A 26365-nucleotide genomic window follows, 5' to 3' on the forward strand; every position below is an offset into this window, starting at 1 on the left:
GCCCAATTTGGCAGAAGGGAAGAAGTAATTTTAAATTTTGTCAATAAGCATGTCGGTAAAGGGGGAGGCTAATCAGCCATAGGAAGAGTACGCATGGTGGGATATGGTCCCCCCTTCCCAATTCTTAACAACAACAAAATACACGTACTGCAAGATTTTTTTTTTTTTACCATCTTGTGTGTTATTACAAAAAATGGCTAGTTCAACTGGAGATGCAGAAAAAATATCCTCTCGTGTAGGTCTTTCGAAAGGTATAGAAAAAGTTAATTAAGAGAAGATAACACAGGGAGGGTGCTGCAAACGGTTAAGCAGACCCAAGGCGGAATTAAATAGTTACATGCACGCAGGTAGGAACGTACCTACGTTTGCACACGTGTGCAGCGCTGTGGCAGTTAAACACCCACAATAGTTTGCAGTGGATATGTTTAGACTGCTTACCGCCTAGCTCGTTACACCTATTGGGCTGACCAATGTAGAGGTTACACACTGGGGCATGTCCATCACACAGACTGCTCACTTGTTTGGCCTGCTGCCGTTCGCGACGCCGCCGTCCTTAGCCTTTCCCTTCCCCCGTTTCATCTGATCGGCAGCCTTGTGCTTGTCATCTGCGTTCACGTTTTTTTTAAAAACTTTTTTCGGTAGAGAACCTTCCACGGGGGTAGCGGCCGGGGTAGCAACAGAGGTAGCAACAGAGGTAGTGATCGGAGTAACAGACGGAGCCGCGGTCGCACCCATCGTCATCCCCGCCGCCGAGGCGAAGGGCCTGGCTTTACTCGCATCAACTTTGGGGCCGAGCTTATCTAAGGAGGACTTCTTCAACTTGATAAAGTTATTTTCCTCAGCGGGAACTTTTCCTCTGCCATTTTTCACTTTCTGTTTCTCCACTTTCTGACTGAAAGAGAATTTACTCTTCTGATTAAATTCTTTATCCAACGAAATGGAAGTTAAATCGTTCGAAAATATTTTCTTCACATTTTTATTTTTTTCTTCATTTTCATTCATGTACATGAGTGAATTTCTCACTTTTATATTTTCATAATTGTATGACTTGTTCAGGTGATTTCCATAAAAGTTGGAACTACTGTTGCGAAAATTATTGTCATCGTAGAGGAAGCTATCTTGTTTGGAATCTATCTGTTCAGGGAATGGACTCTTGTTCATGTCACTCTCGTACAGATGATTGGTGTTACTTTGATTTGTGTTAATATCTGTTTGGAAGAAATTCTTATCGTCGTCATTGTTTGGGCCATTTGGTGTGTCTTCCTCATCAGGTGCATAGTAACTGTTGTGGCCCTGTTCGTGTTGATAATTTTCTTCGTACCGCTCATTGGCGTAGTGGGCATCGCTGTTGGGGCTGTTATAAAAGGTTCCCCCTTCTGCATTTTTGTATCCCTGTTGCGACAGGAGAAGTGGCGTCTGGTGTTGTGTTTCGATTTCGTTGTCATACTGAGCGCTGCTTAAATTGGCAAAGGATTCAGCGTTGTTGCTGTCCCTTCGTGCGGTTGAGTTGCGGTCCCCACCTTTTCTTCCATATGTGGGTGGGTCATGGGGGAGCTGCGCGGATTGGCTAAAAAACGGGGGCTCGAAGTTGTTCACTTGGTGGCCGCCACTTGCGTTATTGGCGCCACCTCCGTTGCTGCCGTTGCTCCCGCTATTGGCACCGCTTCCCTTCCTGCCGCTAACGCCTCCACCGCTAATGCCCCCAATGCTATCATTATAGAGCCCGTAAAACTGTTCGCCGTTTCCTGCTTCTTCCCCGTCGCTGGCATACTTTGTGCCTGCCTGCTGTTTGAAGCTACTTCGCCTCCTCTCTCTGTCCACGGCGTCATTGGAGTACATTAAATTTTTCTTCATAAATTTCTCTGCGTAGGTGGAATTCAAATTCCCTGAGGAGCTACTTCCTGCTAAGTTGACGTCCATGTTAAGTAGGTTAAACATATTTTGGTCTACCCCTTTGTGCACGTAGCTGTTGCTACCGGGGAACCGCATTGCTGCGAATTGTTCCTCCTTCTTCGAGCTGCTGGAGAAGTTAATTGGGTCGCTCTCTTCACCGTTTATGTGGTGGTTCTGTTCGTTATAATCTGTTACTTTGGGGGGGGGCTGCTTTTTGCCTACGCGGTGTACGTGCCGCTGATTAATCGCTTCGTAGGCGTCATTTCTGAGGTAGCTATCGTCGCTGTGGTTATCGCTGGAGCGGTCCACGTGGAGGTTGTTATACTGCGAGGCGTTGCCAGGCAAGGCGCTATTTGGCTTGCCGCTATTTAACGTGCCGTTGTTTGCGGCCGCCCCAAGACCGTGCTGGGTGTCCTCCTCTCCACCACTTCGTTCGTTGCCATCGCAGCTGTTGCTACCGTCCTGGGGGGCCTTCTTCACATTTCCAGGTGCCCCACTTGGGGTGCCCATGATATCCTTCATCCTTCCCCTAAGGTAGTTGTACTCATCCTGCTCGTTTGGGAAATTCACTTTGTGTGAATTGACATTTGCGGTGTTCCCCCAGGCGACATTTGAGACGGCACTTGGGGCTCCCCCCCCTTCGGTGAGCTCTTCCCCAGTATGGCTACTCCCACCCGCGATACCCCCATCACCGGCGCGACCTTCCAACTCGTAATCGTAATTGCCTGCGTGGGGGAAATCAAAGGGGGTCCTTTCACTCATCGATTTTGCGAAATGGTGACTGCTGGCCATTGCCCCGTTTCTTTCTACTCCTTCTCCGTTTTCTCCGTCTTCTTGAGCCGCCTCGCCTCCTCCCTTGTTGGCAAAACTGTCGTGTTCATTCCCATTTGGCTGCTCATTATTCCCATCGTAAAACGGCCCCCCTGCATTGTTCAGGCTGTTCTTCCCCTTGTTGCCCTTACTTAAGAAAAAAAAATTGTTCTCCTCTAATCTGTCAGCAGTGAAGCTCTTTTCATATTCGCCCATGGAGCTGCTCTCCCCCGGTAGTCCGTTGGAGTGCCTAAATGGTTGGCTGGGCTGACTCGGCTGGTTTGCACTGACGCCGTCGAAGAAGTTACTGCCGTCATTTTTCCCGTCATTTTTTGCTTTAATTTTCCCCTGATTTTTCGCTTCCCCTTTCGCTTCGCTTTTCCCCTGGAATATATCAGCAGGCTCGAAGACGTATGTGCATGTGCTCTCCTTCCCCTCGTGGTGGGCGTTCCCCTTCTCATCCCAAAATATGAAGTTCTCATGGTCGTTGCTGTCTGCGGCCATTTTGCTTTTCTGGTTTTTTTTTCTGTCACCTCTCTCCGTTTCGTCCTCCTCCCACTGTATGTTGTTTTCCTTAAGATCTGCGCTTTTTTTTTTCCTCCTTCTCTGATCGGCGGTGTCCCCCCCTGCACAATCGTTGCTGCTTCCGCTTGGGGTGTTTTTATTTTTTTGGCTGTCCTCGAAGTAGCCCCTCTCGTCATTGTAGAACAACTCGTTAGCGGCGCCTTCGTGCATTTTATCTTCCGCCACTTCCTGCTGCGTGTTTTTTGCGCCTTCCAGTTGGTCTCCGTTTCGCTTACCGGCACGTGGCTCACCGGAGCTATCATCATACTCATCATCGTTACTTTCACCCATGGAATGATCGCCTCCTCCGCCAGGTTCATCACTTCCTTCGGGGCGTTGCTTCTTTCGCTCCGCTGAGGTTAGTCCGCTATTCGCTTTGATGTTTTGCGTGTCTCGAAAAAATGCCGTGTCTTCTAAAAAGCCGCCACCATTATCGGTGTTGCTTTTCCTTCTGCTGTTTTCCCATTTGACCTCCGGTTCGGATGCGCCCTTTCCAAACTTGGATGAGCTTTTTTGAAGATAATCCTTCTCCTTTTCGTCATCCCCTTGTGGATCAGCAGTATACCCTGCACTTCTACCATTTCGAGGGGCATCCCTTTCGCCTTCGCGGTGGACCTCCTCTGCGGTGGTCCCTCCACCCCCATTTGCCTTGACCCAGTTAGCCGATCGTTCCTCAGTTCTTCCCTTAATTATGCTCTCCACGACTTTGAGCTTCCTCTCTTTGTCTAACCGCACACAGAGCGCCTTCTGTATCTCCTGCAAAATGCATAGGCGAGCATTCATGATGACATTTGTCTTTTCCTTTATGCATAGCTCCTGGTACTCTCTCTTCAAGTTAAGTTCCGTCTGTATGAGGTTGTTAATCGAATTGGAAATTTTTGTTTTAAAATTGGAGATCTCATCATCGGAGAGGCCTTCATATTCCTCTTTCAATTTTTTGTAAAAATTTTCATCCACTTTTTCGTTATTTAGATTGGAGAGTTTCCCATCGAAGAGGTTGAGGAAGGGGTTGGCATTTTTGCTGCCATCCGATTCGCTGTTCAATCCTTTGTTGAAGTTTTTTAGTTTCTCCTGGAATTTGTCAATATCGTCTTTGTACGTGTTATAGAAGGTGTTCTTAGCCTCGTTGGAAAAAGTGGGACCCTGCGTGGTTGAGTTAAATGTGCCTGTGTTGGGGTTACTAGGGGCATCATCCCCTGCACTGCCTCCTCCTGGGTCATCCTTATGGGGGGTACTACCACTGTCATGAGTGTTGTTGGCAGCGGTGGGTACGTTACAATCTCTTTGGTGAGATGACGCATTTGCGGTATCCCCTGGGGTGATCCCCTTCTGCCTGTTGTGAGAACCAGTTCTGTTATTACCCATTGGGTGGCCGCTAACATCTTCAATAATTTGAGGATACACATAGTTGGTCTCTTTCTTCTTCTTCTCCTTGAGCCTTTCGGCATCGTTCAGGAGCAACTGCTTGGCCTTAAAAAGCCGCTTAAAATGATTGTTGTGTCTTTTTTTAATATCTGGGCTACTGTTGATGCCAAGTTTGTCGGGGTGCCACTTCTTGGACAAATTGGAGAAGGCCTGTTTAATTTCTGAGACGGAGCAATTCCTGTTGACATTTAGAATTTGAAAGGAAGTGGCATTTATCTGGGACTTCAACTTATCTTCCTTATCATCCGGTTTGATGTTGCACTTGATACACATATTTTTGTAAGTCAGCAGAGCATTTTCATACTCCAGCAAATTTTCATACGCGTGTATCTGCGTGTCAAACGCGTTGATATATTTGGGAATGTACTTCAAGCAGTTGTTACAGTTTTCAATTACGTCGATCCACTTGTTCAGGTGCATTAACGTGCGTGCTCTGTTGTAGTATAGCTTCCCTATATTTTCATTCATCGATTTTCCCATCCGAACGGATTCAGAAAGTTTTATTTGTTTTTCCAACGCTTCACTGTAGAGGTCGAAGGCCACCTCATACTTTGCGTTTTTGTAATTATCTGCCCCCTTGCCCGCAATGTCCAGGATGTACCCAGAAATGAGGTCAATTTTGATGTCCTCATTGTCTAGGTAATCCAGGGGCGTTTTGTTCTCCCCATTTTTGTTAAATATGTAGTTGTAATTTTTGCCTGATAATTTCAGCAGCTTGAGAAGGTCAAAATTTTTCTTCTGCAATACGTAGTGGTATATGTTGTCGCAATTTTGGGGGTTGATAGGATCCTTGGCGAAGTTCAAAAACATGCTGGAAATTAACCTCTTCAGCGTTTCGTTGGAGCAGTAAAACATGGGGTGCTTTATTTGATACTGCACTTGGTGGAGGCTCTCCACGGGTAGGCGTTCCTGCGGGTCGGGCAGTGCTTCTGCGGGGGGGACGTGGATCAGCCGAGCCTCCTTCACGTTGGGGAGGCAGATGCTCCCCTTCACATTCGAGTCGACCAAACAGAGGTCGAAAAATTTCAAAAAGAGGGACTTCTTCATCAAGCGTATCCACCGAAAGTTGTCACATTTAAGACAGGTAACAAATAGGCGATACAAATTATAAATGTGCATATTCTTAAACAGAAGGGTTAACATAATCGAGTTGATGAGGGCCACCCTCTCTTTGTTTTTGTCCGAGTCTGGATTTTCCAGCTGCCTAATGACTTCCTTCTCGAGCTCCTTCAAAGGTACGTTATCGCACCTTTCCTTTCGCAGGCACAAATGCACGTTCAGCATCTTCGACTCGATTAGGCAGTACTCCTGCAGGTGCTTCAACACCTTCCTGTGGTTGCATATGTCTTTATTTTCTAAAATGAAGTTTGAGATGTAGCATCCGTAAATCGTCGCCTTGGTGTCATCGTCATACCTTTCAATATTTTTCTCATACACAATTCTGATTGTTTTCATTTTTAAGAGTAAATCTTCAACCACAGATGGTTCGATTTCCTCACTGGCGCCGTAGTAAAAGGGGAACTCGTACGCCGTGGTGGTGACTGCTTCTTTGGGGTTCTTCTCCAGGGGGGTTGTTCCTCCGAGGTTTCCTCCGAGGTCTCCCCCCTGCTCATTGTGGTCGCTCAGCGCGGGGATTCTACTACCGCTGGATGGGGCACCGTTAGAGTTGGCAACTCCACTGGCTAGGTTTACATGGCTCAGTGGGCCATTTGCTGCACTTGTACTGTTGACTCCGGCCATGTGGACAGAGGAGGGCACTCCCCCTGCCCCCCCCTGCATCACTACATTCTCCGCACTTAGCTTCTTCGTCAAGTCATTCCAATTTTCTATCTTCTTTATTTCGTGGTTTTTTTTCTCAATCTCCATTTTGAGTCTCTCAACTTCCTTCTTCAGCACATCGTTCTGCGTCTTCGTGTCGATCAATTCTTTGGCAAAGTTTTTGTCAAATTTATTTATTAAACTGCTCAGCTCATTTTCGAAGGTGGAAAGGGTCAGCTTCATTTCTTCGTTCTGTTCCTTCAGCTTGGTTATGTCCTTTTCATAGCTAGCCATTTTGTTCTTATTGCTATTGTTGAGTTCCTCCAGGTTGGCAATTTCTTGTTTGAGGTTCCTCGTTAGGAGTACATAGTCGTATAGCTTTGCCTCCAATTTGGACCCTTTCTTTTCCTCATTGTAGATGGAGTATTCCAAAATTTCTACGATTTTTTTCAGCTTGTGCATTCTCTTCTTGGTTGGGTTTTTTAAAAACTTCATGCTTCCTTCCTTTTTCACGTCTGGTGCTTTGCCTTCCTCCAGGGGGTCGTCCAGCTCGATGGAGCACGAGCTGTCCAGGCTGATGTTGCTCGGGTTGCTCAAGTTGCTCAGGTTGCTCGGGTTGCTCAGATTGCTCGCATTGCTCGGGTTGCTCGCATCGCTCGCGTTGCCGAGGCTGCCCTTCCGGTGGGGGGCGCCGCTCACGCCGCCCAGCTGCGCCTTGGCCCGTTCCTTTGAGAACTTCCCATACTTCCCATACTTCGCGTAAGCCGTGGCGCTGCTCAGCTCGCTATTCTCCTGGTGGTCGAACAGGCCGGGTCGCCTGCCTCTCCCCTTTGCCTTCCTAGCGATGCTGGCGACCTCCTCCGCGGGGTGGCTGAACTTCTTCTTCGCCTTTTCCCTGCTGGCGTTCGCGCTTCCCCTCAGGTTGGAAAAGTCGCGGTTGCCGTAGATGTCCCCCGCGCCGTTCTTCGGCTCGCCGGGGCTCTTTTTAAATTCGATCACGTTTGGGCCAGCATTTAGGGAAGCGCTCGCGGCGGCACTAGCGGTGGCGCTAGCGGAGGTAATCGGGTTGGTACTCTGGTTCGCACTCTGGTTCGCACTCTGGTTCGCACCCTGGTTGGTACCCTGATTCGCGCCCACATGCGCGCTGAAATTCTCCCTATCGTTCACGCTGACCTCTTCGCTGGTGCTCTTTTTTTTCTTCTTCTTTTTCAAAGGGACGAGCTTCTTCTTGTTACCTTTGAGGAGGGGGTCCTTGCTAGTTGCGCCCTTTTTCAGGTTGTTCCGCTTCGCCCTCAGGGAGCCACTTCCGGCATAGAACTCATTGCGCAGGCCATTCATCCCAGCGGCGACGTGAGTGCTATCCTTATTATCGTTGTTATTTCGATTGTCTAGATTATCTTTACCACCCCGGGCGTCTCTGCCATCCCCATTTTGGAAAACACTGTTGCTCAAAAACGCAGTGTTGACGTTACTACCGAGTCTACCACTTCCCCCCGCGCTGATGGAGTTACTATTTTCTGTAGCGGGTAGGTTGGGAATGAGGGGGGAGGCAGTTCTGTTTCCCCTATCCTCTTTAGTAGGGGGTTTATCAAAATGGTTTCCTTTTTTATTCGGAGGGATAATGGGGATGTGTTTTTCTTGCAGCTTTTTGCTCAAGTCCACGCCGTAGTTATATTCCTTATTTTCATATTTGGGATCGAAATTGGAAAAAACGTCCTTAAAATATTTAAACTTTTTTTTTTCATTTTTATCTTCTGTAAAAATGTCATAGTAGGAGTATATGTTGGAGTAAATGTCATAATAATCGGAGTTATAATTTTTCAGATTGACTTTATTTTTTGTACTTGATGTTTCTATCCCTTCGTAAAAGTTATCATTTTTATGAACGTTTTTTTTTTTTTTTTTTTTTTTCACGGAGAAATCGCTCAGTTCGCTGCTGTTCGTTTCGTCATCGTCATCGTCATCGTCATCGTCGTCTTCGCCATCTTCGCCATCATCATCGTCGTCTTCGCCATCTTCGCCATCTTCGTCATCCGCTTCGTCCTCATCATCGTCGTCGTCCTCTTCGTCTTCCTCATCATCGTCGTCCTCTTCGTCCTCTTCCTCCTCTTCGTCATCATCCTCCTCTTCCTCCTCTTCCACCTGCTGCTGATGCTGTTGCTGCCGTTGTTTGCTTCTCCTTTTGCTACTCACTCCGTAGGCCTTTCCATTCCTACTAGTGAGGGAGCTCTTGTCGGAATGCGCTCCCTCCACGTTCTTGCCGTAGCCATTATACTTCAAATCGCTCATGAACTTGAAAACCTTCCCTCCGTTCGTCTGTCCGTAGGTGTTTTCCTTATAGGAATTATTTTTCCTCCCCAAATTGGGGTTCGCCGTTTGCCTGCCCACTTTGTTGAAATGGTTCTTTTTGGAGTTCATCTTCTGCTAAGTTGGCGGCGGTTCGTTCGTCACTCGGGGTAGCGGAGCACCGGTCGGTTCGCGTTCACCTGGGTTGCGTTTTCCTCAGTGCCTCGCGCGTGGGGGCGCATATAACTCTTTATAAATATACACACACATATACATATATATACATTTACACCCCTCCGCGGGCTCTGCCTGCTCACTGCCCCTTGAACTCTTGGGAGGGAAAAAAATGTACCATTCTTACATTAGCTGCGTGCGCACGCGCGGTCGGAAAAGGGAAGCGCACACATGTACATACATATGCATATACATATACATGCATACATATACACACTTATACACACTTATACAAACGCGCGCCCCTCTGGCAACTGTCTCGGCGAGCAGCCCCGCGCTTTATGCCACTACGCAAGGTGGGCACAGTACGCTCAGCCACACGTGACAGCTGAAGAAAAAATGAACTCTCCACTGGGGTATCTGAATACGTGTATGTGCATACGTGTATGCGCGCACACGTATGTATTCCCACGTGGGATGCGTCGAAAAAATTGACCACTCAGGATTTAAAACTTCCCCCCTCAGTGGCACAGCAATTATTAACAGAAAGACAAAAAATTGTATTCGCGCGGGGCGATACGCAACGTATGGGTCATAAGGCGCGCATGCAAAAAGTGTACATGGTCAATTCGCACGTGTGGAAAGCATACTCCGCCCTACGCATGTATGTACGCATTTAAGCGATTGTACAAGTGCGTAGTAACTTGCGGGCGCGCTCAAGTACATACGCGTATGTAATGAGAATTACAAAAAAAAAAAAATTTCAGCAATGTCGTGCACGCGCAAGGGGGGGGAAGCAGGAGGGGGAAAAGGCAGGTGGAAATGGAAGAAGGTGGAAAATACTCGGGGGAGGGGAAAAAAATAAAGTATAAAACAAAGTGACAGGTACATAAAAAAGAAAAAAAAAATGCGTGGTTATTTGGTTGTTCCTTACGATTGTAAAGAGGGGAAAAAAAAAAAATTCATACTAAAGGGATAAAATTGGAGTGCCCTCTTCACATACGCATATTCTCATGCGCCTATTTGCATACGTGGGGATGGGCAGGTGAGGCAAATAGGCAAGAAGGCGTTATATACCTGTGGGATATGCTGCCTACGCGGGGAAACGCACAGGGCACATGCACATGAGCAGTATTTTACACAAAAAAATGGGCACAAAAATATATGCCGCAGGAGGTAGTGGCCTGTACAATAAGATTGCATATCAAGCTTGTACGCTAAGATTGCCTAATTTGCTTTTTGGGACTTCCCCCCGTTATGCTATTTTTGGGGAAAAAAAAATGTTCGCAAAAGTTACCAAACATGGCTGGGCATGGGGGGGTTAAGGCATTTTCACGAAACTTATCGTAACATCAAATTTGAAGTTAATATAAACTCCCTGCGGTTGCAGTTAGTGGTGTTTTCCCTTCGGATGGCATAGCAGGTATGCGCGACGTGCTCGTTTTTGCTTACATAGTTTTATACGCGCAGAACGTGCGTGGGGAGACGTACTTACATATTTGTATGTATGCAAAAAAAAAAAAAAAAGTGCTGGTACGTAGCGCGAAAATGTTTGCTGTAATGTGAATTGAGTATTACCTCATTCACCTTCTTTATCAGCTGCTAAATTTTCCCAATCGTTTTTTCTTCCCTTTTGGAATAGTTAAAATGGCATAATAACCGATTTTGAGGATAAAAAAAAAAAAAAAAAAACTGCCTTCTCTATAAAGCAAGCATATTTTGACGACCACGCAATGTTACATGTATATATGGTACGCTCACTCGGGGTGCGCCTCTTTATGCAGCTTGTTCGTTTTTAAGTTGCTTGGCATATTCAGTAAAAGTTTCAATAGCGCAGGTAAAAAATGCGCACGTACGTATCTTATGCAGTAGTGTATACTTATATATGCACGCTGCGTGCGTGCCGAAATGGCGCAGGCAAAAGCTGCACATACAACGTATGCCTATTTTATTGCAGGCAATTTTTCCGCCTGAGAAATGAGCGTGGGGAAAATAGCCCCCTCGGTTGTTCTCGTACGAACGTTTTTTGCAATCCCGCAAAGGCGATTTTGCGAAGAAGGGAAAAAATTCGTTCAGGGCAAAGGTTTCGTCAACGCCAAGGTCAATGCCGCCGAAGTCAAGGCCACTTTTCCTGCCAGCCGAACTTTCGCGCAGTTGGGCAAATTGTACATGTACACATACGCACTGCGTACTTGTATGCATAAAAAGGAGCATATTTTAAATTAAAAAATAGGGAATTTTTTTTTTTTTTTTTTCCACGTACTGTTCCGCGGCACTTTTACGCGAAAGGTTTATGCATAAGAATAGTCATTCAGCGGTGTGCCTTGTGCGTTGCCTCTTCCGCGTAAGATTAGTGCAGACCTGGCGGGGAGGCAGTCCCGTGCGAGTACATTTTTGCACGTGCCTGCCTGCTATGTGCGTGGACGCGCACCTATTTCTCACGCACGCAAGCATGATTGTAATGCGCCAGTGCGTGCCTTCTTGTATGCACTTATTTTGTGCCCCCCCCACGTACTGGCGATGGCCTACCTGTGTTGTCCAGGGTGCAGGGCACTGCCAAAAAAAGGCGCCTCGTGCCACGCACGCAGGTGCATGCACGTGATAAATAAATAAATAAATAAATATATATATATATATATATATATATATATATATATATATATATATATATGCGCGTATGTGACCCCCCCAGTGGGTTAACTTAACAATCTTTAGCAGCACATGCTCCGTAGCTTCTTCCTAGGGAGTGCCGCAGAAGGGTTACAAATTATGCAGTTACCTTTCCAGACAGTTAACCGCTTATATGTGCGTAACCCCAGACAGGAGTAACCCACCTGCGCGCTTACAGTGTAGCGCGGTTGATCTGGGCGTACGTTTCTGTCTCTACCGAGTCAGCCCCCCAAGAGGGTCCTACTCAATTTCCGTATTAACTGAGCCTCCATATCTTGGAGTATTTTTTTTTTCTCATGATCGTGAACACTCTCCGCATGTGTAGAGTACGTGTTGACGATCCGAAGAATGTCATTTTTTTGCACGTCATGTAAAGTCCCATCATTTGGTGAAAAGCTGCAGCACTTGCAATGGCATGGGTCTGTCTGGTTACCTGTTGGCAACTCCATTTCGTGTAAAAAGTTTTTCTGCACCTGTGCTATTTCCCTATGGGTAAAAGTGTACTTGTTAATAACTGCACACATATTTCTGTCCAATAGGAGATAGTCCTCCTCAACGTTTTCGATGAAGTCCTTTCCAAAGTGGCTTATAAAATGAGTGCGCACATTTGATTTGTTGCTAATGTTTAATTTGTTGGCACAGTAGAGGATGTTCCTTATGCATTTTTTTAACCTCTTTTTATTTTCACGCTCCCGAGGGTTTAGCCCTGTCAGGGAGGTTGATTCGTTGCATAGTGCAATCAGCTTCTTGCACACGTCGCATATGTTTTCGTTTCGAAGCATCCGGCAGATGCTCTCGTGGGCGGCTTCCACTTTTCCATTTCTGTGCGAGTGGGGAAGTAGAGGGTAAGAGGAAAGAAAAAAAAAAAAAAATATAAAAAGGACGATTAAACATGCGTGCAAGTTATGTGGGCATAACTGGGGTGGGGGGAAAGTACCATGGAGATGTGACACCACTATCTAGGAGTGCGCATGTGGCACCACTATCTGGGAGTGCCCATACGGACGCGCATGCAAACCTTACAGGAGGAAAAAGCGGATGTTCTTCTTTTGCACCGTGGTTTCAGTTCTGCTTTTTATTTGGAGCAGGTTGACTGCGAGGTGTGGGGGGGATGCGCATGCGCAGGTGAAGGTGCTACACAGTGAATGCAGCGAACGTATAATCCACTTTGTAAACGTTCGGTGCGAGAAGCACACCCGAGTGAGCGACATCTGCTCGTCTTACCTCTCGCCTTAAATAAATTCAAAAAAATGCCAAACCTCTTTGAGTCCTCCTCCCCCATGGGCATCTTCACCACGCCTGCGCACATCTTTTTTGGTTGCCTTTCTTAGCGCAAGGGAATGCCTCTTTTTTTTTTTTTATATTTTTTGCGCCCCTACTGAGATGATTGATGGGGGGAAAATATAATTGCAGCCTTTTTCTGGTGTCACGTAAGGAGGTGGTAATTATAAACTGAGGTTTATCTCACAAAAAAAGAAAAAAAAAAAAACAATTGGGGACAAGCGAAATAGGGACGAATGACTGAACTGAGAAGAGTGCTTGTGTGAACTTTTCGCAGATGGCCAAATTGTTTTATGCCGGAAAAAAAGGAAACGGAGTTATTCCCCCACGTGCAACGGATCCTAAGAGCACCCCAATTTTAATCCCCAATGTGAAAACCTCAAACGTTACGCAGTTGTGGAAAGGTGAACCGTTGTCCTGTGTCTTCACCTGAAGCATACGCCTTTAAGTGCGCATGTATGGCTAAGCAGCTGTTCGCGAACGGGTCGCATACGTTGCGGGGATAATTCGGGGGAGTGGAAATTTAAGTAACGTGAGGAAGGTACACCAATCGGGGGATAACAATTTGCATACCCTACTGCGTATTTTATTTTATTTTTTTTTTTTGCCATTTTTCCGACGATGCAACTTCGAAAAGATGCTAATGAATGCTCCCCCCAAGGGGTGGCCAAAGGTGTTGTTTGACGATTCTGTGGGTGTTTTTATGAGAAGGTTATTAAGCCTTTTTCCATTGCGTTATTTTTTTTTTAACTGTCGAGCCACGTAATGGTTATCCCCTTTCTGTGTGTCCAAACCACCACGGTGGACATTTCGCGATGGCATAACCCTTTGCAGGTTAAGGAGAAAATCTGCATGCGTGGACTTGCGTAAGGAGAGAGCGCGCGGGGGGATGAACAGGACAGCCTCCTTCGTATACGCAGGTTTGCACATTCGCGTGTCCTTTTATGCTTTCCCCCCGCGGCGATTTCTCCTCCCATTCGCGCACACGTCTTCACGTTTTTGCAAGCACTGTTCTTCTGGGCCCTGTGAAATGGGCCAACAAGTATAGGAAGGCGATTTTCCCGCAAAAAAAAACTTCTGACCGCCTTGCGAGGTGACACTCCTCTTTTCCGTGAGGAAATATGTACAGGGGAAAAAAAAAAAAAAAAAAAATCATTCCATTGTGAAGTTGAAAAAGCGCATGGTGTTAAAATTTAGGAACAGCTTTTTTCTTCTTTAAAAATAATTCACACATTTTTACGCATTTTAAACAATCTTACTCCCGCAGATGAGCGTGGGGTGATTTTTTTTTTTTTTTTTTTGAAGCATGCAATGGGAGTTTGAGTATACATTTGGCGAAGCCTTTTCACAACTAATTCGTTTGGTCCCATGCGAGAGGGGTACCAACTTGGGAAAAAAAAGAAAATATAGTGACGAGGTTAACTCATTTTTTGCTCCTTTATTGTTGCGTTTTTGCTGTCATTTTGCTGCCCATTTCGCAGCCTTTTTACCGCATCTTTACCGCCTCTTTACCGCCTTTTTTCCGTTTTGCTTTGCAAGCAACTTTTAACCTTACGTTGTTTTTGATTGGCCCGCCTGTGGCTGCACCGCGCTTCCCCCCGCTTCTTTCCAGGGAATTGGTGTGACACTCGGCGGGGCTCACGATCGAGGTTTACCTGTAAGTGGGACATAGTCAGGCGGGGAGGGAGAAAAGAAATCCGCGAGAGGGCTCTTACGCAGGTGCGGTGTGCATATGTGGATAGGCACGTGAGCACATCTGCACGTACGTAGGGACGCACTCCCGTACACCTCTGCGTAGCCACAGAGAAAAAGAGCTCCTCCCGCTTGGTGTAGCGCTTCCCCCCCGCCCGTCGCAACCATGTCCACATGGATAAACAAAAAGCTCATTTCTATATCGGAGAAGGTCATCGAAAATGTAATAGACTCCTTCGCAAATAAGAATACACCCATTGATAACATACAGAATATGCAGGGGGTAAGTATACCAATATGGCGAGTGTGTCTTGAAGGAGAGTGTTCGCGCCTTTTTTCGATTGAGTGTCCATTTGAGTGCTGTCCTGGTTGATTGTTTCATTTGATGGGTGCGCTCCATGCAATTGCTAAGCGGCATTGCTAAGTGCCAATTGCATCGAACAGCGGCGCTCATATTTTCCCCGCCCTTCCTCCCTCACACATGACAGACCCAACTGGGGAAAATAATAAGCAAGGTAATTTCCTCCAAGTACTTCTTCAAAAATGACGACATTTGCTACAACTCGAGGAATTTGGACTTCAACTGGAATAGGAAGAGCATCGCGAAGAGGAGGAAGAAGAGAGGAAGCAGAGACGGGGTAAGGCGGGCCAAGCAAAGGACATCGGAGGGGGGGAGAAGCAACGGAGGAAGCAACAGGGGAAACAACCGCCGAAGACTTCACCCACGTAGTGCCCAGGAAGAGAAAGAAGCCGACTGCCAACAGGACTCATATAGCAACATTTACATAAACTCGAAAAGCCCCAACTATTTGAACATCGATGAGTCGTACATAGGGACCTGCCCCCCCCTGAGTGCCAACAAGGCAGGTGAAGGGGAAGACCATGAGAAGGAGAGCTGGTTGAAAAAGGAGATAACCACATGCAACTCCAGTGTGCAAAGTGTCCTTAGCGAAGCTCCAGAGGGTGTCACTTCGGTAAATTCGAATGCCGCATCGAGTTACGGTTCATGTGAGGAATACACAACAGGCGGTTCGAGAGGTTCCTCAAAGAGGACTTCCACTTCACATGGTACGTCGGGTAGCCATTCTGGGGGTACATCTGCTGGTAGTTCCCACGATAGCGAAAAAGAAAACTCAGAGGAAGCATCTCCAAATCTGTCTACCAGCGCATCTGCCTCTAGTGAAGCGAATGAGTCATCGTCTGGAAGATCGTCCAAAAGGATCACATCATCTTCAGGGGTGGCCCAACGGGATAGCTCGTTCAACTCGAATCAGTACGCCGAGGCTAGGGAAAACTACATGCTGCAGAAAGAGGCTCATCTGTGTAAGGTAAATCTCTTTATTAAAGAAGCCAAGTTACTATTTTTTAACAAAAATGTGAGCATCAGTGATATATCAATATTTGTGACTACCATTATGGAGGATAAGAAGTACGTTGGGAAATTGAGAAAGCTAAGTTCGAGGACTCTCCCGATGAATAATTTAATAATCAACGAATGTATTAAACATAATGTGAAGGACATATACACAGATATTGTGATCAATATAAAGTATCGAAATAGGAAAAAAAATAACGAAGATATCATCCTGGGGAGGGTAATCATCCCCTTCTTTCTCCTTCTAAATACCTACAAATATAAAATTAAAAAAATCAGGAATAGGATAAAGTTTTGCACCAAGTGCTTCCTATGGCTACACATCTTTCCATGTAACAACAAATTATTTAATTACAAATTTTTTAAACCAGTGGAAGGATTCGAAGAATATGGAATGCTCAACCCTCTGTACACATTAGGGTTTTTACATATAAAGATGAAAATAATTTTTAAAAAAAATCCCCTTTTTTTGACTCTCTATAGTAATATGAGGAAGCCGTTATTTTACTATAAATTGCCTGTACAATTTGAACCTCTCTACTGTCAGTACTATAGTGAGAATTTCTTCGTGTACGTCACTCAGTTGCCTATATGGCTATATAAATTTTTTTACCTGTTCAATCCCAGGAGGGTTGAAATGATTCCTCTAAATTGTTACGATTATGTATTTATTTTATCCTTTTGGTTGTTTTTTTTTCGGTTAATTGTTATTTCTCCTTTTTTTCTCATTTTTGTTCATTTTTTTTTTTGTCTGATTTTTATTTCCCTTTCTTATAAGTTCGGCCATGTTGACTCCGGCCCCTGCAGCATGGCGTACAATTTTCGCCCCGTTCAGGTGAAGAAGAGGCCGCCCCACTGGAGCCCCGCTCAGGGGAAGGGCCCCCAGCCGCACCAACTCCTCCCCCCAGAGAACAGGCGCAATGTGCGCTTTTTTGACAGCAAGCGGAGGGAGGTGCCCCTCTCGGCGAATGACCTAGACTCGAATTATTGCGGCGGGGGGGGAGGCATCAGCGAAGCGCAGCGGGTGGACGCCGGCACGAAACATGGGGAAGGTGGCTGGCCCCGGCAGGGGGGGCGACTCCTCCAAACTAACCCTCTCACGGATACACCCCAGGGCGGATCAAACAGTTGCGGCCTTCCCCAACTGGTAGTGACGAATGAGGAGCTGAAAAGGATCCCAAGTGAGCACGCACATGCAGGGGAGCAGACCAAGAGGGGTACCTCCCAGAAGGACGACGAATGCAATGGGGAAGCAGCCAAGGGAATGAACAGCCAGAACGAAATCAGCAGTAATGGGAGCTTCTACGGAGGGAGCTTTAACAGCCCTGAAAGTCCCCCCAAGGATGGAGGACATCATGTAGCCCATTTCCAAATTGAAGAAAATTGTTTTGTAAAGCAACCCAACTTGGATCACGAAGAAGAGGAGTCGAATGGAAAGATGAAGGAGGGGGAAAATGAACACCCAGAGCAACAGAAAAAAAAAGGCCTAATCGAATTTATGCAAAATACACCTGATGAGCTGAACAATAAATTAACCAACGTAACCAAATTTGCAAAGAAAATCCAGAATATGATGTTTGACAGTAGGGATAAGAACCCGCTGGACTTTTTCAACGTGGGTTCACATGCAAATGGGCTAGCTGGGCTGTTTAACGGGATGAATGAGAAGCGGAGGAAAGCAGAGGGGGAGAGTCCCAGGGGGGAAGACCAAACTGATAAAGTGGGGGATACGCACCATTGGTGGGAGACGCCAACAAAGGGAAGACAAGGGAGGACCCTCCAAGTGGACGACCCAATCGGGGGGAGCAATCAACCAAGCGATAGCGAACATAAGCAGATAAGTACATCCAAACGTGGAAAGGAACGTGTCCGAAAGATTCATCGAGAAAAGCAAAACGGGGGGGAAGTGCACACCCAAGGAGAGGTACACACAGATAACTCAGGGGTAGATTCTTCATCGTGCCAAAATGGGACGGATGAATATTTAGCGCAATGCAATACGGAGGTAAATGCTAACGGAGCTGCTAACTCGAATGCATTGGAACCCCCCAAAGTGGTAAGCCGTAGTTACATGCCCAGGAGCAACGATGCCACCCCTTCGTTTGATCATCTGGGGGTGGTGGAGGAGAGCCCCTGTTCAAACTCAAACACGTCGATAGAATCAAAATTTTTAAAAAAAAATTTCCTGTTTGACGCGATAAAGAATAATTTGGCACCACCAAATGAGGAGAAAGCCGCCGAGTTTGCTACGAAAAATGAGACCAGCGGGACAAACGAGAAGAAAGACATGTTCGCGTTTAAAAAGAAGTATGCGTTTATGCCAATTGTGAAATCCCCCTTCCATAATTTTTATTTATTTTTTAATTCAATTGACGGTAGGAAGACGTCCATCTTTTCGAACAACGTGGATGTGCCAAATGTCCATTTGCTTCTCAAGCGGTTCATAATGCTTATAACTTTGACGCAAAATTTTACGGGAGTTTTTACAATGGTGTATGAAAAAGTTAATTACGCTTTCAATTGGGACTTCACCTGTTATACGTTCGTAAATTTGGTCATTTTGTTTTTTTTAACTTACGGGTTTTCTTTCATTTTATATGCTATGTCGTTTGTCCCCCTTTTGTTTTATCGCCTCCTTATGTTTTTGCTCATCTCTGTGTTGATGATAAGGAGCTACGAGTTGACGGAGGTCGGCCACAGGGCTAGCCTCTACTACGAGAGGGTGCGCAAGAAGAAGGCCCCCTGGTGGAGATCCGCTTGGAGATTGCTCAGCAGGATGGGAACTCGAGTGGTCAAGGCGAAGAGGAAGAGGGACGCACAAGATGAAGCGGAGCATGAACAGGAAGTGCCATCAAGGGGATACGGCTACGTCGCCATCCCCCATTTGGTGAGACGCTTCTTCAAATGGGTGCACCGAGCAACCCGCCGATGGGTACGTCGATTTGTGAGAAACACCATTTGGAAATCCCTCCAGAGCGCTTTCAAACAGGTGGACAAGCTATCACGCAGAGGGGTGGTCTACATTCACTTTTTAATTTTTTTTTTAAAAAACTGGGTGACAAGATTGTTAATACTTAAGGATGTGGAGCACATGAAGATAGCCAAGATGCAGGGATTTAAAAATTTATTTTTTTTTATTCACAATCGGATGATGCGGAGAGACGCAGGGATGAAACTGTTTCCGAGAAGCAACGAAACGTGTCCAAGCAGTGGCCACAACAGGGGTGGTGACCCCGTCGGGGGACCTCCTAAACGGGTGGACAGCATGAAAGATGCCTCCAATGAGGATAGACAGAACAAAAATTTCATCCACACACATATGTATGATAACTACAAAAATGCCGAGTCGTTTATTTACTCCTCCAGTGATAAGGATGCTCTGAGTGTGAGAAATGGGGGCCACGACGCCGAGCACTTTGCCCATGACGGGGAGGACGATGAGGACGACCGGGAGTCCCTCAGCCAGCTGACCGACAACGGCACGATGAACGTAAACGTGGACATTTTCCTGCACTACTATTTCAAGCGCAGGAAATACGACCTCTTCAACAACATCATCAACATCAACCGGAACCATCTCTGTAAGGGGGCGAGAAGCGAGGGGAGCGCTGTGCGGCGTGCAGCGGCGCAGTGCAGCGGCGAGAAGGGAGAGAAGCGAGAGAAGAGGGACACGTGCATCGAGTGTGCAAGTCCGTTCGGCAGACATACGCGTCTTCGCTCGCCCCGCATCTTCGTCCGCACCGCTCCTTCATCCGCACCGCTCCTTCATCCGCGCCGCTCCTTTTCAAACTTCCCCTTTTTTCGCCCTTTCCCCCCGCAGACTCCTACAAGGACATAAACCTGCTGCACTCAAACGACGACCAGAAGATCGGCCACCTCACGTACGCAGAATACCTCAACAGTGAGCATAACTACTCCAGTTCGTACGACAATAACAAGAAGAAGAGGAGTTGAGGTGGGCGCGCCTATCAAACGAGGTTGTCGAGCAGTGCCATCAAATATGGCCATCAAATGTGGCCATCAAATGTAGCCATCAAATGTGGCCATCAAATGTAGCCATCAAATGTAGCCATCAAATGTGGCCATCAAATGTAGCCATCAAATGTAGCCATCAAATGTGGCCATCAAATGTAGCCATCAAATGTGGCCATCAAATGTAGCCATCAAATGTGGCCATCAAATGTAGCCATCAAATGTGGCTATCAAATGTAGCCATCAAATGTGGCCATCAAATGTAGCCATCAAATGTGGCCATCAAATGTAGCCATCAAATGTGGCCATCAAATGTAGCCATCAAATGTGGCTATCAAACGCGGATCACCCCCAGCCAGATGCTGCGTGACCATTTGGGGCTTCGCCATCGAGGGTCGCCTCTTCCGCGTGGGGGCCCCTTCTTGTTTGTTTTTTTTTAAAAGTTACGTTATTGCAATGTTGTTTCGCTTCGCGTTGCGTGACGTTACGTGACGTTGCTTCACTTTTCTTCACTTTTCTTTGCCTTTTTTTTCGTGCAACTGCGACCCAGTGGATGCCCATATTCGTAGTTCCCCGGTGGGAGCGTCTTTGACCGCGCGCTGCAGAATGGGCCCGCGCGGGAGGGGGCATCCACCACTCCGACCGCTGCCGCCACTCCTAGCGACGTGCGTGAATCGATAACGCGGCTGATTATTCAGTGATTATTCAAACGTGTTCATCAGTGGGGTGAGTTACATCACGAATGAGACAAATTTAAAAAAGCGTCCACAAGGTTCGCGGTGCACATGCGGGGAGCTCCGCGACGTGGCGCGGGAGATCACCCAAGTGATGTGCATGTGGGGGGGCATAAGAAGTAGTCCAATTTATGCGCCAAAAAAAAGGGGAAGAAAATGGGGAAGAAAGAAGGGGAAGAGAAAAAGGGAAGAAGGAAAAAAGGCAAAGTAGGGGTAGGGGCAACTGCTTCCTCCGCATGATGGTATCGGGGGTGGGTTACTAACACTGCCATGCTGCGAAGGTAAGATGTTGGCCAGAGGGGGGGATCCTTCCCAAGGGGTGTCCAACGGCAAGCCGCTCCTTCTCGCGCATGGAGGGGGTGCCCCCCCCTAGTAGTCGACCCACTTCTTCGGATGCTTCAACACCTGCAGCGTCTCGTACTCGCGCGAGAACTTGACAATTTTGTACTTGTAAAAAAATTCGCACTTGAGGGGGAGGGAGGCAAAGACGTTATCGATCTTTTCATGCTCATCAGAGAGGTAGTCCGAATTCTGGTCAGAAAAAACTTCATCCTTCAAAAAAGTGGAAGCATAATTTTCAATTTTATCTGCTTGTTTTTTTCTCCTATACGTTTTGTAGGTATTTAATTCGAGTCCAAACTTGGTGCCTCGGTCGTAAATTAAATTAAACTCTGCGTATCTGCCTCGACAGACACGTTGCCAATTAACCATACTGTCATCGTATTTGCAATGAATGGTCTGCGCGAGGATGTACAGGTACGATTTGCGAAAGTTAATGATGCACTCTTGAACGAATAAGAAAATCATTCTGTAGCTGCTATCCATGATGGGGTTGCAGCTGTGACATTTGCACTGCCTTCCATCGGATGCAATTTTTTTATTCGGATGGCTACTACCACAGTTGGCGTTCACGCTACTTCCATTCCTGTTGCTAAGGTTGAGACTGACGTTTTGCAATTCCCTCGCTTTTGCATTTTTCCCCTTCCCTTTTGCCTTTGTCTTTATGGTGTTGTCCAATAAATTGTCAAAAAAAATCCCTCCAATTCCTCTGCTTATATTTCTGTGCCTTATTCGAAAATACATGTCGCACCATTTTTTGAAGTACTTGTAAAAGAGGTGATTATACTTATCGCAGACCACCTTAAATGAGTGATGGAAATGGATGAATAATTCTGGGAAGATGTAACTGGGACTCAAGTCGCATCCCCCCCCGAACCAGTGTTTCAAGCTTCGGTAATTGTTATCTATAAGACTTTTCATAGTGGAGGTACCGCTAGCACTTGCGTTCGCGTTGGTGAGGTGTCCATTTTGACACCCTTTACTGGGAGCGGCGTATGTGTTGGCGTTTCCGCCGACGCTCCTGTAGGCCGTAGTGCTACCCCCCGCAGCTGGGGCGTTTTTCTTCTTTTTACGCCCAGTTCTGACGAACACCTGGAAAAAGCGAAAGTTCATGTGGATGGAGGGCGAGTTGGGGTTCACGGGATGAGCAATGATAGACAGCCCAGAAGCATAGTACTTGTATTTCTCTCGATCTAGTTTTAACCCCCCGTTGTTTATAATACGAACGATAATTTGGTTCAGCTCATCCGTATTGCAAATTTCTTTGCTAGTGATGTATTCCTTATTATACTGGTTGGTGCACATCTGCTTGGCAGTCTCTCTGTCGATGGTTCCATACACACATGAGTAGTTAACGGCACACTTTTCAAACACTCGTCCATTTTCTAAAATCCTCGTAATGCCTGAGCCGATTTGTTTCTTCTTCGAGTTGTTCTTTGTCCAAGTCTCTTCTCTAAACTTTTCTGTATCTAGTGACTCGAATAAGCTGCATATGTTGTTCTGCTCGAGCTTTAGCAGATTTTCCCAACTGTTCCGGAATCTTTCATTGGGGGATGGCTGCACGGAGAGGGGCAGAGGGGGGCAAGACGTTTTTTTTTAGTGAGACATTACATACATATGTATATATATTGGTACCCTCGTGCGAGGTCCCCCAAACGCGGACGTGACTTCTTCTCAGGCGTTGGAATGTACGTGTGGACTACCCCAAGAGTCATGTGCACGAGCGAACCCAGTGGTCTTGGAAAGGGTATACTTCAAATATGTAACGTGGAGACTGGGACAACTCGTGCGTCTGGTTTGGGATCTCGTTCATCCAGTTGGGACCTACCTCATCTTTCATTGTATGTAAGTTGGTGAAGCGTACGGAGGGGGGGGTAGAGAAGACGGGGTGAGAGCAGGTTGGGAAGCTGCCGATTCGCGCGCTCGCCCTCTTCCCCTGGCTGCATCCACCCCAGAACGAAGGCCGCCTTCGGACCGGAGAAACGAAAAAAGGAGTGCTCGGTGGGGCCGGCGTGACAGGTAAAAAAAAAAAAAACACAGTACAGTACGGTACAGCACAGTACAGCAGAGTACCGCTCAGCGCAGCACAACAAAAGGATGCAATAAACTAAACACTACATCCCACGTCGTAGGGAAAACTGAAAAATGAGTTGCGACCGGGTGAGCCACCACCTGGAAGAACAAACTGCAATAGAGGGTGAGTAGAACGACGCAGGGGGGAGATGTCCCCTTTAATGTTAACAACTAAAAAAAGAGGCTCCTAAATTGGGCTGCAATGTTAGGAAGATTAAAGGGGGTAGAAAAAAAAAAAGGGAAGAGTGTTAGGAAAGGCCCTTAACGGGGGAGATAAAGAATTAAAACAAGCGCCGTCAAAAAGAGAAAAACGAAATGAAGCAAAAGAGAGGTAGAAGAAATAGGTAGTTAAAACTGTCAAAGTTGATTAAGGCCTACATTTTTTTTTTTTTTTTTTTAAATAAAATATAAATCCGTTGGCATTCATTCTTGTGCCGTGCAGCCGGTGAAAAAAAATGACTTCCCAGCCTTTACCAAAAAAAAAAAAAAAAAAAGTGAACAACTGAACGATGGAACGAACGGACGAAGAACCGCAGATTCGATTACAAATCATGTTTTCCTGAGATGTGCCCCAAATGCTGAGTGCATCGGAGAGTCAGAGTCAATTCTCCCTGGCGCTGCTTTAAATCGGTCGGCATCTACGTATTTTCCGGGAAGGAAAAAAAAAAAAAAAAAAAAAGCAAAAAAAAAGAAGAAAAACAAACAAATACCTCCTCGCGTAAAGCATACCTGCTGCTACTTATACAGATATTTACAATTTTGCTGGAATGAGGGAGGCCCTTCGCTCATTCATACGTGGTGGTAGCGGATGACGACGTGCGCGCTTGCTGGCCTTTTTAAAATTCGCCAAACGGGTTAGTAATTTCCACAGTGAGCATCATACAGCTGCACTTCAGCCATATACGACAGAGGGGGGAATCGCGGATTGTAAATGCATAGACTTTCTTGGCAACTGTGCTGCGTGGTAAAGCGCGAAAGCAGCCGCAAGAGGTTGCGCGAAGTGAAGGTGTTTTGTTCTTATCGGCATAGGTAGCCCCGGTTGGCTTCACCAGTTGGGAGACCTTCCCCTTTTCGCCATTTTAAAAAATTTTCATTTGGATGGTAAGATGGAGGTAAGAAGAGGGTAAAATATAAATGGCACGATTATTACATGTTTGGGTGGGTAATACCGTTTTACCCCTATGTTGCGTCTTAACATGGAAGCGCCCCTTATGTGAATGCTTCAAAAGTCGTTCCCTTGGCATCCTTTTTCGGTCTACTCACATTTGTATGTCACCACGTTTGTGCGTTTTTTTCATCACTTTTTTTTTTTTTTTTTTAATTGGCTAGCTGTCACGATAGGCATTTTTCGCGTAGCCTGTTGAGTACACTTTGGGTGATGCGCCATTTTGTTGTTTTGTTTTTTTCGCAAAAAGGCAGGGGAAAATGGAAGCATTTTTTCCGCGTATGTGTTGCATAATTAATGCTCATTTTTAATTCACTCTGTGTGGCATTTGTTTCTTTTTAAAGTTCAATTCGGACGGCGCGCAGGCATTGGGTGGAAAATAAAAAAAAAAAAAAAAAAAAAAAAAAGAATTTTTTTTCTTTTCACATTTAAATATGAATTGTACGCACTTGTTAGCGGTGGGTCCAAAGAGCAAACAAATCGCAGGGGCGTGTCGTGCAAAGCGTTAGGAGATTTTCCTGCCCTCTTTCCGCTCATACATGTAAATTGGTTTATTTATTCCCCTTGTTGTTGCAATTGTACAATTTGGACATACGCTTATACTTCTTAATTAGCTGCTTCTTGTTTTTGCCGCTTACAAGATGTGCGTGCTCATCGATCAGCTTCATGGCCGTTCCCTTGTTCTTCGTTTTGTATACCTTGTTCGTGGTGGTGCTGTTGGGAAGGGGTGGAAAGGCAGGTGGAGTTATTTTGGCAAACACATGTGCATGAAGTGTGGTGACGCGTGGTGATGCGCAAAACGCGCCGCGCACTGTATAGGGGCAAATTTGCACGTCTGCGTGTCCGCCTCACTTTTCGTCCGTGGATTTGACGCACAACACAACTTTCCCCTTCTGCAATCGGAGATTTACGCCATTTTGTTTCACGAGGCCTACGAGAAAGGAAGGGGTGTAAACGAGTAACTCAGCCGCGAAAGGAAGGGGTGTAAACGAGTAACTCAGCCGCGAAAGGAAGGGGTGTAAACGAGTAACTCAGCCGCGAAAGGAAGGGGTGTAAACGAGTAACTCAGCCGCGAAAGGAAGGGGTGGGAACGAGTAACTTAGCCGCGAGAGCAAAGTATGCAAAAAAAAAAACGCGTATTTCTTTTTCTACGCGATGGCCGCTCGCACCGCATAAACACTTGCACGCACAGCCGTCGACATACCACTACTTGAGGGCGTATTTTTGCAGCTAATATTGTAGGAGTCGCATAGGAAATTTCCCTTTCTTCCACTTTTGTTTTTTTTTAAAAAGCAGTTGTTCTTTTTGGTTAGTTCCCAAATGAGGGCATTGCTCACGTTCGACATTTTGCTCACAATTTTGGTTAGCTTTTTTTTTTTTTTTTTTTCCGAAGAGGGGTTTTATTATATACCTTTACGGTAAGAAAAAGTACCCTTTACTGTAACGCGATTTTTACGTTGCTTTACGATGGATGCGCAAGCTTAAAAAGGAAAATAATTTTATCAGCTATGGGGTCAATTAAAATAGGGGGAAGGATGTTCAGGTGAATGGGCGAACAATTCAAAGCTTGGGATTTCCTCAAATTTTTATTTTGAAAAATTAAATCAATGGGAGTGTTACCCCTTGGCTGATATGTTGATATGCTGTGATGCTGAGATTAAATTTGCAAACGGTTTTTCGCAACCCGGGGGAGGGGGGAAAGCATACACAGCGCGTCGCTCATATGCAACGTATGCACGAAGAAATGCATAACATTGTAACGCTATGCGTGCGCGCATGCCATTTGGTAAGCGCCTTTTCCGCTGCTAACTTGCGAGGCGCCCCCAAATTGCTGAAGCTGTGCTTTACTTTCCCCATACGGATCTCTAAATTATGCGGGGCAAAGGGAGTCGTATTTTTTTTTTTTTTTTCTTCCCTGTATATGCTAGTTATTTTTGTCCCCCATTTTGTGGAGAAAACGTTTCAATTTTTTATTTTCCCTTTTGACATTTTTTCCTCCAAATTAGGAACAAATTGGCCATTTTAGCAGGCCCCCCATGTGCGCCCCCCTTTATGAAGCGCGGAAAAAAAAAAAAAAAAAAAGAAATCTGCTAAGTTGCAATGTTACGAAGTTGCATAAGCGAACAGGGAGCAGTGAAGGAGGGGCAGGATGTT

At 46.1% G+C, this 26365-nt stretch overlaps 5 protein-coding genes across 5 annotated transcripts; 1 reads left to right on the top strand and 4 right to left on the bottom strand.

Annotated features, from left to right (window-relative positions):
• Positions 1-513: 513 nt before the first annotated feature.
• PVX_092710 (hypothetical protein, conserved) lies at positions 514-9439 on the bottom strand (the record flags this gene model as incomplete). The annotated part of the gene is made up of 1 exon (XM_001615484.1): positions 514-9439. Exon 1 carries the CDS (start codon positions 8866-8868, stop codon positions 514-516), a length of 8355 nt encoding a protein of 2784 aa, XP_001615534.1. The 5' UTR covers positions 8869-9439.
• A 2362-nt stretch (positions 9440-11801) lies between these two features.
• On the bottom strand, positions 11802-12889 carry PVX_092715 (hypothetical protein, conserved; the record flags this gene model as incomplete). The annotated part of the gene is made up of 3 exons (XM_001615485.1): positions 11802-12402; positions 12604-12673; positions 12805-12889. The coding sequence occupies 3 exons, from the start codon at positions 12887-12889 to the stop codon at positions 11802-11804; spliced, it is 756 nt and encodes a 251-aa protein (XP_001615535.1).
• Positions 12890-14170: 1281 nt separating this feature from the next.
• PVX_092720 (hypothetical protein, conserved) lies at positions 14171-19882 on the top strand (the record flags this gene model as incomplete). Its single annotated transcript, XM_001615486.1, has 3 exons — positions 14171-14836; positions 15042-19509; positions 19749-19882. Exons 1-3 carry the CDS (start codon positions 14720-14722, stop codon positions 19880-19882), a joined length of 4719 nt encoding a protein of 1572 aa, XP_001615536.1. The 5' UTR covers positions 14171-14719.
• A 1121-nt stretch (positions 19883-21003) lies between these two features.
• On the bottom strand, positions 21004-22813 carry PVX_092725 (coproporphyrinogen III oxidase, putative; the record flags this gene model as incomplete). Its single annotated transcript, XM_001615487.1, has 2 exons — positions 21004-22530; positions 22727-22813. 2 exons carry the CDS (start codon positions 22811-22813, stop codon positions 21004-21006), a joined length of 1614 nt encoding a protein of 537 aa, XP_001615537.1.
• A 1816-nt stretch (positions 22814-24629) lies between these two features.
• Positions 24630-25930, bottom strand: PVX_092730 (60S ribosomal protein L28, putative). The gene is made up of 3 exons (XM_001615488.1): positions 25416-25930; positions 25064-25142; positions 24630-24925 (listed from the first exon to the last, which is right to left on the bottom strand). The coding sequence occupies exons 1-3, from the start codon at positions 25555-25557 to the stop codon at positions 24763-24765; spliced, it is 384 nt and encodes a 127-aa protein (XP_001615538.1). The 5' UTR covers positions 25558-25930; the 3' UTR covers positions 24630-24762.
• Positions 25931-26365: the final 435 nt, after the last annotated feature.

Source organism: Plasmodium vivax, chromosome 9 (assembly GCF_000002415.2).
Source record: "Plasmodium vivax chromosome 9, whole genome shotgun sequence".
Classification (NCBI taxonomy): domain Eukaryota; phylum Apicomplexa; class Aconoidasida; order Haemosporida; family Plasmodiidae; genus Plasmodium; species Plasmodium vivax.

What these genes read in the sequence shown, in the direction of transcription:
- PVX_092730 (XM_001615488.1), bottom strand. Translation starts at nt 25,557, where the DNA reads ATGTCGAACGTGAGCAATGCCCTCATTTGGGAACTAACCAAAAAGAAC. An exon ending in AAATACGCCCTCAAGTAGTG is followed by an intron (nt 25,143 to 25,415) that starts GTATGTCGACGG and finishes CCTTTCTCGTAG; the next exon opens with GCCTCGTGAAACAAAATGGC. An exon ending in GTCAAATCCACGGACGAAAA is followed by an intron (nt 24,926 to 25,063) that starts GTGAGGCGGACA and finishes CCTTCCCAACAG; the next exon opens with CACCACCACGAACAAGGTAT.